Genomic DNA, 15,051 nt, shown 5'->3' on the forward strand with positions numbered 1-15,051 from the left:
TATTGTTTATGGCCAAGAGTTACATCCCTATTTAAAACCTGTAGCTCTGCGTGTTTCTAGGTCACCTTCCTGCCTCTAGTCTCTAGCACAAAGCTATTGAAGCCTATAGGGAGAATAGAGTTACACATAGAGAAGCATTAATATGTTCTATAACATACATACAGCCAATTTATTCTAAATTTACCTTAAATTGCCATTCTGAAAATTGCTTGGTATTCTGCAAAAAAGAAGTCCGCTACAAAGCTTTTGGGTAGACCTATTTTGTGGAAAACAGAAATTAGAGATATTTGGCATCACTCAAACTTTGTGACATATATATAGATTCAGTGCAAAATACCTATTAAAGCTTTATTGATAACTCTGTATGTACAAAAGCACAAATCAATATACAGTATTTGTTTATGGAAAAAGACTAATATAAAAACTCTGGTGCACACAAGCCAGTACATGGAGTGTAATTATCTATGTTTTTGTTGTCTTGTTGTTCAGTTACATTCTTAAAGTTTTTTTTATTTCATTTCTTGCCAGAGCGGGAAATCTGAAGACCTGTTGAGTGCCTTTGGCTGTCAAGGATTTCCTCCAACCTCTGACTGCGAAGACCTCTTGGTGGAGTTTTTAGAGGTGGATGACAGCAAGGAGCACCTCATGTCCAGTCCAGAAAGGGACCCACAAAGCCACCATAATAAAGTTTCCCCTGTAGACACAGACAATGACTCTGGAAGAGGAAGCTGTGACAGTCCCTTTGTTCCCTCTGAAGGAAGGAAGGACCAAAGGGTCATCTCTCAGGGTTTCGAGAGTGCTGAAAACAGTACTCCTGAGCCTTCTGCAACTACATGCCCTTGGCCGCTACAAAATAAGCTGGATGCCTCGTTTTCAAACTACAGTGATAACAGTTCTTTTAAGTGGCCTGATGGCACTGTGGCGGATAACCCATCTCCAAAGTCATCATACCACAACATCACAGATGTTTGCAAGCTAGCCCTTGGCGCCATGAAAGTCAACACGCCAGCATTTCTGATGCCAAATGAAGTAAACAGCCAGCAGAGATACTTTAGAACAATAGAGACCATTGGTGAGGACGGCCGAAACAAGCAGATTGACTTGGCAAATTTGCATTCCAAGGGCATGGACCCTGATATGCTACTTTTACTGGCCAACCAGAAGACTTCTTTCATGCTTCCTCGAGCCATGGACTATGTGGAAGTTCATAAAGTTAACCAAAACAATGCCCTAGCATTAATACCAAAACACAAAGAAAACAGAGGCAAAACAGACCAATATTCAGTACTAGTTGCAAACAGGGAATATTCAAAAGTGGAAGGGGTAGAGGGAAACAATGTTTTAGTACTAATGCCAAATCCGGACATTCAGGTCAGCCCTTCCAGTGGTGAAGCTATGAAGGAGTTTGCTCAAAAGGCCCAACAGAGCCAAGCTGTGGGCTTCATCAGACCAGCTTACAATGAAGGTGATATGCATTCTGCTGGGATGGGGTATATGGATCCCTCAAGTTTTATGCCTTGATCTTGTTTAATGGGCAGCTCCACAGTGATATGTTAAGTCAGGACCAGTAGAGCAGAGTGGCAGTGAGTGTACTGTGTAGACTGCACTCACCTCAGTGTCCCCAGTACTGTGATCTGCTACATCAGAGTACCAGTTTGAGTGACTTTCAGTTCCTGTGTCCCACTCATAAAGCCCAACTCCAGCCAAAACCTATATTATTTTAAATGGGATTCAAAATAAATACTGTCAGACTTTTATTACTGACTGTGATCCCATTGGGGAAAATGTGACTGCAGTTGCTGTCCCTCTGACAGCCTGCGAAAGTAGGGTAAGAGATTAAGTGATCGGTCGTCACCAAGGCAAAAAAATGACAAATAGTAAGAATAACCTGACAAAGGTTCTAACCCTTCCCCATTTCACTGAAAAAAATGTGTTTTGTTGCAGCCTGTGTCCTCGCTGGAGAGACTTCCCATAACATCCTGTCTTAGCAGAAAGTGAGAGAGATATCCACAATGAGGAAACCGCAGTAAAAAAAAATTTTAAGTTTATGCCGTCCTCATGCTGTCCAAACTGAAAAAAGTTTTGACCGAAGTTGCGATTTATGCTTAGATTGTTTGATCTTTCTCAGGCCTGACACCTGGTTAAGACTGAGATGTAAACACTGGTCATGAAAACGGATCAGGCCAGGCTTTTAAGCAGTGGGTCAGTAACAGACACTTTAAGCTTGTATTCCTCGCACTTCTCTCACCCCTGCCTGTTGGATTAGTGTGACCTTTCTCTTTAAATTAGAACTTTAGCCATGCTATAGACATTCAAAGATTTACGTATTCTTAGCAAGCAATAAATGAGCAATAACACCAGCACTAGCTGACATATGTAGCTGCAGGTACTGTGGAGTACTGCATCCTCAAATTTCAGAGCAGAAACAGTAGTCCTTCAATTCTTTCAAATTTCACAGTAAAAGTCCTTCAAGTCTAGCTTATGCACTCTGCTGACTCTTCTCTGCCCTTGCACCTGCTCTGTGTTAACATTAGAGATTAGAATTCACTGCCCCCCAGGGTAAACAGAGCTAATGTGTCACTGCGGTGAGTGCAGAGCAGGGGAAGCTGAGCTACTGTGTCACTGCTGAGCTGTTAAATCACAGCTGGGGTGGGGGGCAGGGGATGAAAAGATAAGTGTTTTGCTGTAAACTTTGAATTGTTCCGCAGTGTCTACAGCCACAAAGATCAGTGGGGGATTTTGTTCAAATCTTCTTATTTACTGTTTGTTAAGAATATATCAGTATTCTGAGATCCATAGCTTGACCACAGGTCTATTTTAAGGTTTATCAGTCAACGTCTCACAGCCAGGCTGGAACAAATTTGCAGCTGTACATAACAGCCAATCAGGTTTCATCTTTCTAATTAAATGGGCAATATGTTTTTTATGAACACATTTATTTGCTCCAGTTTTTGAAAACCAGCCCCAGCAAATACAGATCTTTTTTTTGTGTGTGTGGCGAACCAATATTTCTCTTACCCATTTAGTCCTGGCTGGTGTGCGAACTTGAGGTTTGCGGCACTTGAGGCCTTACTCGCATAACTCATTTTTAGTAAATTATCTTATGATCAATGTGGGACAAAATGGCTGCTTTTCTGTCAAAGGAGATGGGTCTGCTCTGAATTGCATTTATGTTTCATGGTTGCATTTTCAAGTAAAGTTGCACAGCAAGGACAATCCAGGTCAGAGTGTGTAGATCTGTAATGTTTTTTATAGTTTTTGCCATCAAGTTAAAACCCAACTCCAGCCCAAACTTTTTTTTTATGTGTAGAATACAATGGGGCAGGGTGATAACTTTTTTTCTATGCTGTTATTTCTGTGTGGGTCCCTGTTGGAGAGATTTCCCTCACTTCCTATCATAGCGACACTAAGTGTAACAGGATAGGATAGGAATTGAGGAGGAAATGGCCAAATAAGTACAAAGAGCAACATTTCCCTCCTATAAAAAAAAATGTAATATATGCTTTTTATATTAGTTTTGCACAGAGCAATGTTTTATTGCCTTCTGTGCCATTTTTGAAAAAAATTCTCCAATTTAGGCACAGACAAAAAAAGAGAGAAAAAAAACATATTTTTAGTAGACTATGGAAAGGTCAGAACCTCTGCCAATTGTTTAATGCCTGTCCCTGACAACTGCATGCCCCATTCCGTGAACAGCCACCACAAAGACTGGAAGTGAAGGAAAGTCTCCATGATGGGTCATCATGGACAAAAATGATAATTCTTCCCTCCTCTGTTCAAAACTAGAAAGAAAATGTTTGGCTGGAATTAGGGCTTAAGGTGATACAGAGAGATGAAACAAATCCTGCTACATAAGTTGTACCTGTTTATCTGCAGTCTTATCTTCTCTACATCTGTTCAAAGTGCAGAATTTATAAATCTTGTATGAGCTTTCAGAAATAAGGGGGCAGGGAACTGAAATTACACTGTGAGTAGAGCCCCCCCCCCCCCCCCCCCCATCCACACAGCACACAGGAACAGAGCTGAGGTTGGAGATCCCTCACTTGTCACCTTTTTTCTCTTGGTGTCAGGAAAACTTCACAGAAGTGATTCATGTAGATAGCAGAGGAGTGAAGCAGCAGACAGAAATGGCACTTAGTACTCTGAATTGACAAAAGCACACACTGCAGAGGGATATGCTTTGTTTATATTTCATGTCTGAGATTTACAATCACTTTAAAGCTGAAATAAGCCCCCCAATTTACTTGATTCCCAAGTATGCTACAGTCAAGGCATGCTTCTTCTGAAAACTGTCACAATTGCCAGTGTGCTTAAATCTGCTGCCAACCAAACTTTAAGCATTTAAGTAGCTGATGTCATAGCTAATCACATGTGGAGGATAGGATAGGAGATTTTTAGTTCTGCTTTAATGGCTACGCAGGTGGTCTCTGTGCAAAGTGATCCAGAATCTCCTATGATGAGGATCAGACTGATTTGGTATAGGAAGGGGTATGCAAAGCATGGTCCCTCATAACCGTCAATGAATTTCTGGAAGCTGTGTTGAAACTATTACGTACAGTGTTCATAGATGCCAACTGTGCCAGATTTGCAGGAACAGTCCTGCATTTCGTTCCTTTATCCCATAGATGCGATGTCCTGGGATCACACCATCGCCCTTATTTGGGTCATTGAGCAAAGGGTATTGCCACCACTTACAGCCGTGATTACAGGGTTCCAACATAATTAGGGGAGAGACCACCCAGAAAATGGTTGTGATCTGAGCAGAACCACCCACAGAACACCAGAAGCTTCATATATTGAACATATAGCAACTTCGGTCAACACAAAACTGGGTTATTGAGACCTGAATGTCTGTGTAGCTTAGTCCTATATTTATCCCTAATAGTCCCAGGCAGAACAAATCTATTTATATGAACTGTTTTTATTTTTTTGTCGTTTAATTTTACTACCTTGTACTCTTGTCACTTTATATACAACTACATACACACTAAAAGGCTTATCTTGTTACGTTCTGTGCAGCGGTGATATGCCCTGGGGCCGCTCATCAAGATTTTGATTTCATTTGCTTTCTTTGCTTTCGGCCATCAAAAGCCTATTTTACCATTCTTCACCTTAGCACAGTGCTGCATGTTTAAGCCTTTATATGAAAGCTAAATTGGCAGTGCAGAAAAGGGATAGTTGCAAGTTGCTTGAGACGCACTTTGAGCAAAAATCATGGGCCCACATGTAAAGCCATAAAGAGCACCTGTCACAAAGCGTTGCCCATGTGCAGCGTATGTATTCATGTCATTGGCTTTGTAGGTTTATTTCCAGTCATGGTTATGTATTTCACAAATCATCTATCTTATTTGACTACAGATGGCAGGTGTTCTAATGAGAGCATCCAAAATAAAGTTACAATTTAAATTTTCATTTTATGACACTACAGCCTTATTGTAAGAAAATTATAAAGGTGGGGAGGAGAGATGTTTCTGAATATTTTGCTAAAGTGATTTTATTGAATTTTGGTTGGTACTCTGATATTGTTTTCAGGTTTGTTCCTACCACAGGAAGGTTCCTTGTCATCTTCCTTCTAAATACTGGGGAAGCTGCATCAAGGGTTTATACTGTGTATTCCTGTGCTTGATAGGCTGCCCATCCAGCCTATCAAGTCTGCCCATGATTAGGAAGGGGCAAAGCTTTATAAAGAGAAAGGGGTTTTTGCTAAATGTGGTCTACAGTTGAGGCCTCGAGTGGCATTTTTCAGAAGATGACTCTTGATTGGAAAACACGACATATAGAAGAGTCACTCACACCTAGTGGGTTTTATCCTGAGTAGGCTTGCATGGCATGATGAACATTTCCTGACCACAGGAAGCCAACATGCTTTCCTATGCCATCTAGAAGTAGGGAGCCATTGCTTTCTCCAACAGTGCAGAAATAGCCTGTCAAACAATAGAGGAACACTGTTGCTATTGAATGACATGCTTAGAGGACAGATTATGTTTTTGAGACCCTAAATGGATATGTTCATCCATGTATCTGGAGCAGACTAGGCTTAGAGCCCATAGATTTCTCAGACATCAACCAGCCAAGAATGGTAAAGACAATTGCCTAAAGCAGTCTTTCTCCCTGGAGGAACCCTTGAAATTATTTTCAGGTTTCAGGGAACCCTTGCTAAAACCAATTCTGTTGAGGTAAGTGGGAAAAATGTCCCTTGTATTGGTGACCAGTAGGAAGAATGCAGTGGCAGTTTGAATGCTTCCCTTACAGACATATGTGAAGATCACTGGTGCTATCAGGCTTACTCTGCCAAGGAGTGTTGACTCCAGAACTCTGAAGACACCATTAAATGGGAGGTCAGTGAGCCACAGCTAAAGGAACCTACAGCAAAGTGGAGGAATCCTAGGGTTCCACAGAACCCTGGTTGAGAATGGCTGGTCTAAAGACTTTCTATGAGGCAGCAAGCCAAAGGTTAAGGCAATGGATCTCATGAATATTGCTGAAAACAAAGATACATTAAGTAGGCACTTTTAAATCTTAGCTGATGCAGCAGTAAAATGAAATTACCCATTTAATTATATTTTATTAGATATGCCATTAAAGTGTTTCTTCATTTAGACCTATTTTCAAGTGTAGTGTGTCTGGAAATTGCTTTACGTCCTTAACAACTTGCCCCAAGGCTGGCAGAAGTCTTTTCATTTTGCAGTTGGCTGTCTCAGCATCTACTGTTGCTGTGTCATAAATACCAAGGGTCAGTTTTGCAGTTTTTCCAGGGACAACTTGAGCCTAGGGAAATCTATAGTTAGGGGAAGACAGGCTTTTTCTATTAACATTGACACGAATGGCAGATGTAGATCTGCTCTCAATGGTCCTGTGAGGCTTCCTTGAGGTCCAATGTAGTAATAGTACCATCTGCTGGCTATAAGAAGTCATTGCAGTGCACTCACTGTTTCTACCAGGGAACAATTATTAAACGGGGTTGTTAGCACAGTTTATCTTTCAGAATGTGTGAAGTTTTTATGTACTTTAGTAAAGGTAATGGAATGACTTCTTATTTGACTGTATGCACTTTAAATGTCACGTTTCTTTAAGCCATTCTGTAACACATATCAGAGTTTCAGAAGGAACAAAAAAAGATTAAAAGCTTAATTAAAACCATAAAATTGGGTCATAGGCCTCGTTTACCCGGAGCATATCTGTTCCCCATGTGAGGACCACCCGTGTTTTACCTGTATGGGGATGCAACAACAAGGGGCACAGTATATACACCCTGTGTGAATGAGGTCATAAATGACAAAGCAGTACCTTACAGCAGTTTTAATTTTGGTTAGATAGTAATTCTATGTGCTGTGAAGTTTGGGAACAGCCTGATACCTGTAAAATCTTGGCTTCTACCAATCTGAAAACACTGCAGAACTAATTATGTATATATCCATTCAGTCGAATCAAGCTCTCTGTGATTCTATTGGCCAGCTCTGTGAATACTAAGGCTCTTGGGAAGCTTTTTTTCATAGAATTTTCTTGCCAAATTTTATACGGGGTAGGTTTCCAGGTCTTGGGAGGAAACACATGTACCCAGAGGACACCCACACGAGCACAGGAGGAACATGCAGTTATTGTCCTGGCCAAGATTTAAACCAGGGACTCCACTGTTGCAAGGCATAAGTGCTAATCACTAAGCCACCTTTATCTTCAATTGTCAGTCACTTTAAATGCTAAATCTATAGGTAATGAACCCCTTTAAGCAGATATTTTTAGCAGAGAAGAGTCTCCTGGAAGTGTCCTTTTTGATGAGAATATTATAAACAGTAAATAGGTTCCTGAAATGGTGTTTTGTTTTGTTTTTTTTATATATGACTGGTCCAGTAGACCTTTCTACTTCTTGACAATCCTCAGGGGCTGAGCTATAAAGGGAGGTGTCATCCTGACTAGCCAATCAGACTCCAGCTGTCATTTTTCTAGTGCAGGTTGCAAAGTGAAACACTGTTAGTTTGTTTAGATCTTCAGCTATAAATTATGAAGCTGTTGTGTCTGATAAGAGACTGCATGCCAGAGTGTGAAGCTGCGATTGTGCTTCTAAATACCGTTTAGTCTTTTGTATTGGCGGGTTTCCTATTTTTTGATACAGGTCATCCCTGTCCACCAATAAACAATGGCCTTATTGTAATGAAGATTACATTGTAAATTCAGATTAAAATTTCATATTTTGAACTTCAGTCTATCATTAACACATGCATGTTATGCCACCATTTTATTTCAGTAGGTTACCAACACAAAATGGGCCAAAAGTCACCATTATTTCCGATGCAGAACCCCACAAGAGTCTGTTTCTTAGTACAGCCCCCTCCCTCCTTGCAGGTCCTAGCCTTCTCTTCTGGGAGTGACTATGTACTCTCTGTGCTGGCCCAGCTATTCCGCCCCTCATCTCCCTACATGACTTTTTATCTATCTTTTATGGTATATTAGCCACTTGCTGACCAGCAACATACCCGCACGTCACTGGATTTCAAGTAGATATACCGGGATGATGCCTGCAGCTATCACCCCAGTGCTGTTTTTTTTAGAGCCGGCAGTCGGCTCTCTTGTAAAAGCAATCTTAGTGGCTGACTAGTCACTGAATTGCTTTTACAAGCAGTGGGAAGGGACTGGGAGGGCTCTCTTGAGTTCTCATGTCCCACCAGGAGACCCGACCAACTGGCAGCCAGAATCGGCTTTGATCGGCTTTCTATGACCTGACATCGCTTCCGGTTTACTCGGATGTCAACAGCGCCATTTTTTTAAAAATGAAAGCATTCAAAAATACCGATCTTGGTGTTTTGAATGCTTTTAAGGGCAGAGGAGGGATTTGGCATCTTATAGACCCCAGATATCTTCATAAAGAGTACATGTCACTGCCTAATGCTGTCAGAAGGATGTTTACATTCCATGTGACAGCAAAATGATAAAATAAAAAACTAAGCAGCAGTGGAAAAATGAAAAATAAATAATAATTTTTGTTCCGCAGTGCTCACGCGGAAAGGTGAATGTGAATGTTGGCCCTGCACACACACAAACAGCAGTTGTCCCACACATGTGAGGTATCACCACAAATGTCAGTTCATGGGCAGTAATTCTGGTACTAAACCTCCTCTGTAAATCTATAGAAGTAGCCTGTAAAAACTTTTAAAGCATCGCCTATGGATAGGAAGTTTATGGTGTTTGTCGCCATTGTACAGGCATCCACAATTTTAAAGCACGACATGTTTGGTATCTTTTTACTCGGCATAACATCTTTTATATTTTACAAAAATTGGGTTATGTATTGTGTTTTTTTGCATTAAAATTCAAAACCGTGTATTTCCAAAAAATTATGTTAAAAAAACCACTGCCCCAATATTGTGTGACATAAAAAAAATTGCAAAACCCACCATTTTATTCTGTAGATCCTCTGCTGTAAAAGAAATATATAATGTTTGGGGTAATAACTAATTTTCTAGCAAAAAATACAGATTTTTTTACATGTAAACAGAAGTGTCAGAAAAAGGCCTGGAGGTCAAGTGGTTAGAGCATGATGATCATTGGGAATAATGTTCAAAGTATGCCCCTCCACCCTTAAAGATAGCTAAAAATATAATTGGTGTCAGTGGTTACTTATCTGAGAGTCAGAATTTGCTCATAGCTCAAGGAACCACTAGCTACATGTGAAAAAACTAGAACTCTTGAGAAAGTCTGCCCAGTGACTACTGTATCAACATCTCATGGTATGTTAGTGGGATGGTCATTGGGAAGAATGCTTCTTACATTTGAGGGTAATAAGAAGAATTACCCCCTTACAGATAGCTAAAAAAATTGATGGTGCCAGTGATAACTTTATCTGAGAGGAAGAAATTGCTCATAGTTCAAGAAACCCCTAGAAACCTCTGGAGGAACCCTAAGGTTCCCAGAGCCCTGGTTGAGAAAGTCTTCAAATAACTGTTGAAACTACAGCTTATGGTATGTTAGTAGGATGATCATTGGGAATTCTCTTTTCATTTGAGGCTAGTCGGAAGAATGACCCCCTTACAGATAGCTAAAAAAGATCATTGGTGTCAGTGGTTACTTACCTTAGAGGAAGAAATTGCTGATAGCTCAAGGAACCCATAGCAACCTCTAGAGGAACCTTAGGATTACATGGACCCCTGGTTCAGAAAGACTGCTATAGAGTGTCAGTTGAGTGACAGCACAGAGTCTGCTCGGGCTGCTGATATCACATTCAACATGGTGACACTCAGCAGAAGTCTCAAGACTATTGGTTGTTAACACAAGAGTAGGCTGTTACCAGTTAACGTGCCAGAATCATGAAGATTTATGTTGAAATTAATGGTCTGGCAACAGGGTCTCTTTAATTAGACACAATAAAGGTAGTGAGTAAGGGTACTGACTAAGAATGGTACAAACAGGTATAATTTTCCCTAACTGTGCACTTTTGTATAAATTAATATATTTTTGTTAATGTAATAATATACAGAGTCCACATGTATCAACACTTACTGGAACTTGAAGTTCAGTTTTGCAATTCAGTTGAACAATATTAGTCTTTAAATTTGACCTGCAGCACAAATTGAGAATTTGCTTATGTTAACCAATCATGAATTTTTAAAGCATGGGTATTTGAACAGGAAAATGATCTCTGCAGCTGCACTTCTGCTCTTGTTACCATAAATAAGCTGCAAGGATGCATTTTCTTATGAAGAGTAGTTCCAGCTGTGCTCCAGTTTTCATTTATTTCCACGCAGTACCTTTCTTTACTGTTCCCGGTGCAGTTTATTCTGAAGCTGCCATGATTGAAAGAGCTTTAATGGTATTTCCACCTTTGCAGTCACTTTTGACAACCCATCACATTGTCTGGTTTTGAGTTCCCATCCATACAACATTCCTAAAAATAACATAAAGAAAGCTCCTTATTTATATATTTTTATTTCTTTAGAGCGGGAGGACTCTATAGGCAACTTGAATAGCCAGAATATCATGCAATGTGTAATTAGGGGACACAGGAAAAACAGGTTTTTAAAGTGCATTAACATGTGATGTACAACCCAAGCCTTGAGATCTTTGAAAGGGCAGTCAGTGTGCACATCTAGATTACAACTGAAAATGCGATCCTCTAGCATAGTACAGACAGGTTAATTAAGGTAAACATAACTTCAAGCCCCTCCTCAACAGTACATAGAAGGGGAAAGCTAGGTAGGATTTTTAAGTAAAAAAGTAGACAGTGTGTTTTTATGTTATGCTATGTGAATGTGAACATGGAATCAATACTGTATAAATTAAGTGTTATCCCAATCAGGATACAAAATTGGAAATACACATTAATTTTTTATTTCATACTACGGCGTATTGTCTACATGCTCTGCTGCCTGTAAAGTGGCCACTAGTAGGCACTGTTAGAAGACAGGCTGCTCTTTCAACATAATACAGAGCTGCTTCAGACAGTGCCATCTAATGGCAGAGGTAAGTGACTTCCAAGGCTGCAGGCCACCAAAGTGCTAAACTCACTGCTGTTTTCAGGACATTTCCTGCTTGCATTGTAAATTGGAGCTACCTTTTTTTCTATACCTTGTTCAGACCTTCTCAGAGGCATGGGAACACCATACAATAGATTTTTCTTTCTGAAAAGCTTTATAGATTTTCTAAAATGAGAATGGGGTATTTACAAAATAAATATAGTTTAGTGGGGGTTCAAGTCCCTTCTGTGTCAGGAATATTAAATTCAGGTTACCAGTCTGCAGCATTGATATTTTACTACGTCTACACTGATGTGTTCTGCCATTTGTGCCTCCAGATCATATATTTTTTATTTTAGAAATATTCTATTACAGAAAGTTATATTAACATAAATATATATTTTATATATCACCTGCTGAGCAATGGAGATCTATAAATATTTATGTCCAACCAGCCAGGTGGACACAAATTCTTCTAAAGAACTCAAATACCCAAATATGACTATCTCTGCTTCGGTTGGAACAATGTATGGATTGATCCCTCACTAGGCCATTACAGCTCCTGCAACGCCAATAGTATGATTACCAAGGAAAGAGAATCACTTCTCAATCTGGCCATAGACAGCATTGGACAGTTGATTGTGCAGGCACAGAGTCTGATTCTGTGAGGATACCTGTTGGCCAAGCTTCCTGCATAAACATGAGTGCACAGAAAGCCTGAGCATTCACGTATGGGTTGGGAAGCGGGGAGGAGTAGGTTTTATCTCAAGGAATCCAAGCTGTCTCATATTAATTAGATCATGGTATAGCTACTAGCAGTTATTCACCTTCAACTGGGATTATGGAAATGGGTTGGTCTTACAAATTTTTACTCCATCCATCTTGTTCGGACAATCTTCATATTGAGTGCCCAGAGAGCTGTAAAGATCTGAACTTAACCATTCCTTCCAAAACAGAATGGTCCATTTTGGGTACGTTGCGTTTAAGCAATTTGCACGTATGCTTTGTTGGTTCTCATTAAATTTCAGGAATAGAAGATGCAGGTCAATAATTTTTTTCCTTTTTTTTGTTCATGTAACTATTTTAGGAATTAAGGTGCAGGATCTCACAGGTCACCTACATACAGCTAGCATACAGGACCATTCTGATAACTGGGGAAAGATTGGGCACAATACCGCAAGCCTCGGGGGCAGCTTAACCTGTTTTATAGTTGTATATATGATTATGTAATAGTCTGAGGTTATATTAACATTCAGGTTGAGAAAAAATATATGTTCTTTGAATTCAAAATGTATAGGAGGCTTCTTAGAAGAATTGAAATTGAACTTTTGCATTGTATCATACATGGGTCCCCACTGCACCTTACAAAGCAGTCATTGGACCTCATTTCTGCTCCTGTTTGAATTGTTTGGCAGATCACCAAATACAATAATTTTCATATAGAGAGATTGTGTTTTATGGTAAAAACAGATTTTTCCAACAGTTGGCATTGCAGGCGAAGTGTAAAATTGTAGTAGTGGGGAGTCTTCTTTCAAGTAGCCATAACTTGCCTTACCAGTTTCTCATAAGTATGATCTGTTGCAGAATATTTTCGCAAACTGAATTATATATTTTTTTTCCCACTTAATCTTTGAATGTGTTTTTTTTTTTGGCTAGTTTGGCTCATTTTGTCTTAGAATGTCTTAATGTAGCCATTTTCAACTAAAAATCTCTCACTACAGTTTCTGTACAGACAAACACAGCTATTTAATTAAGAGTGTATAGTATACATTTATATAGATGACTTTCACCAATTGTATTGTTTCATTTGTATCTGTCCGATGTTAATGAAAAGAAAAGAAAATGCAGACACTTTAATGCAGTACTATGAATGTCAACCTTTTAGATTTGCTATATAAAAAAATGATAAGTTTTACTTGTAATATAATATATATCTTATAAGTTATTTTTCAAAAATGCTGCCAAAGTTTTAATATAGTCCTAATAGCACTTATATACAAATTCCACTCAAAACAAGTTTCACTGCTTATGGAGTGAGACATAAAGTAGATTGCTCCCTAAGCCAATGATCGGCTCTTTGTGAAACCCTGACAGGAGATCTTCCATTGCATCCCATCAGGCTAAAAGCTCTTACTTTTCAACTAAGGTATTTTTGTCACTGGCTTTATTAAGTTCTCATGGAGCCTGTGTCAAAGGGGAAATGATACAGATTGCTTTTTTGCACCCCCCAATCCCCAGTGGATTCTCTATAGTAAAATATGACAGAGGCAGCCTGACCGTTGGACAGAGCTGTATAGGAAGTAGGAAGGGAGATTTCCTTGCTACACAGCTATAGATCTGGCAGGAGGCTGCTCCTGCTTCAATCCACCAAAACAACAGAGTCTGCTTTGGGCAGAGTTACTCTTTAAAAACCAGATCTGCCCCAAACTAAAATTTCAAGTTACATGCTTACATTTGTGGTGATCTCCAGTGGAAGGATCTTTTTCCGATAGCATTCCCAACTCTTCTCTACTACGGTCACCCCCACAACAAATCTAAGCCATGGCGTCCGGCTCCCTCTGCTTGAATAAATGAGATCCTATGAGAGTGGAGGCTTCCTTCACGGAAGCTTTGGTAGAAGGACAAAGATGTACCACAGAGAGATCTTACCATCAGAGTCGCCAAATATCCAATGTTGGTGGGGGATGAATTCCACTGCCACCCATGCAAAACTGAAATCTCAAATTCAAGTGAAGCCGACATATGTATTAAGATTTTTTTTAAGAATAAATGTCTAATGATTTGTAGGAATAAAACGGATTCACTGAGATTTCTGTAAATTTTCAGTTGTCTGATTTATAGCATGTGTCATGGCGAGAAGTAATGGTATGCACCACTTGGATGTTGGGTGAATGGATTTCTCCGTCCCTGTTTTACAAAGAAAATGACATGATTATTCTTGATTTGTAAAAAATAAAATAAGGTTCAAAAATGAATCCATAGTCTCCGCTCATCTTTATTTAGTTTACATTGTGCTTTTATTATGAGATATTTTTGTAACTTTTACTGCTAAAGCAGGGGTGTCAAGCTCAATTTTATCATCAGCAATATAGTTGCCAACAAAGAGCTAGATTTATCTTGTAAGACTAGATGTCCAGAGAATCCACCCCACTTACATCAGATGTCAAGAGCCCCCACCATCAGAAGTCAAGATTCCCCCACCCTCTCTTACATCACAGTGCATCCCCTTTCCTTGTACTGCTGTTCGAAAGTAGCTGAGGACGGAGCTGGAAAACAGAAAGTGCAGGGTCTGGGGGAGGACCGGAGAAGGGATAGAGTCAGCTGCTGGAGTCTGCTGAATGCTGAGACCAGGGGAGGTGGAGATGAGGGGGTGCTGCGGCTGCACAGAGAGGTGCAGGATCTGTAGGAGGAGCTCTGTCCTCTCTGCTGTCGACTGCTGAGACAAGTTGGGGGCAGAGACGAGGGGGGGTGCCGCAGCTGCAGGAGAGGGCAACATGAAATGGCTTGGTGGGCCAGATTCGGCCCATGGGCCTTGTGTTTGACACGTGCTCTAAAGAAAACGTATTGGTTATGAGCCAGTTTTATTTTACTCTAAAGTGGAAATTCA

General features: G+C 40.0%; 1 protein-coding gene across 1 annotated transcript in view; it reads left to right on the plus strand.

The window, feature by feature from the left end:
• The window catches only part of PRLR (prolactin receptor), a 96,606-nt gene extending 82,187 nt beyond the window's left edge, over positions 1–14,419 (plus strand). The window contains exon 9 of the mRNA XM_089689434.1: positions 529–14,419. Coding sequence (XP_089545560.1) covers positions 529–1,521 — 993 coding nt within the window. The 3' untranslated portion in view covers positions 1,522–14,419. The remainder of the gene's footprint in view (positions 1–528) is intronic.
• The last annotated feature ends 632 nt before the right edge of the window (positions 14,420–15,051 follow it).

The sequence above is a fragment of the Staurois parvus genome, unplaced genomic scaffold (genome assembly GCF_062004578.1).
Source record: "Staurois parvus isolate SC_StPar_1 unplaced genomic scaffold, SC_StPar_1.0 ptg000475l, whole genome shotgun sequence".
In the NCBI taxonomy this organism is placed as follows: domain Eukaryota; kingdom Metazoa; phylum Chordata; class Amphibia; order Anura; family Ranidae; genus Staurois; species Staurois parvus.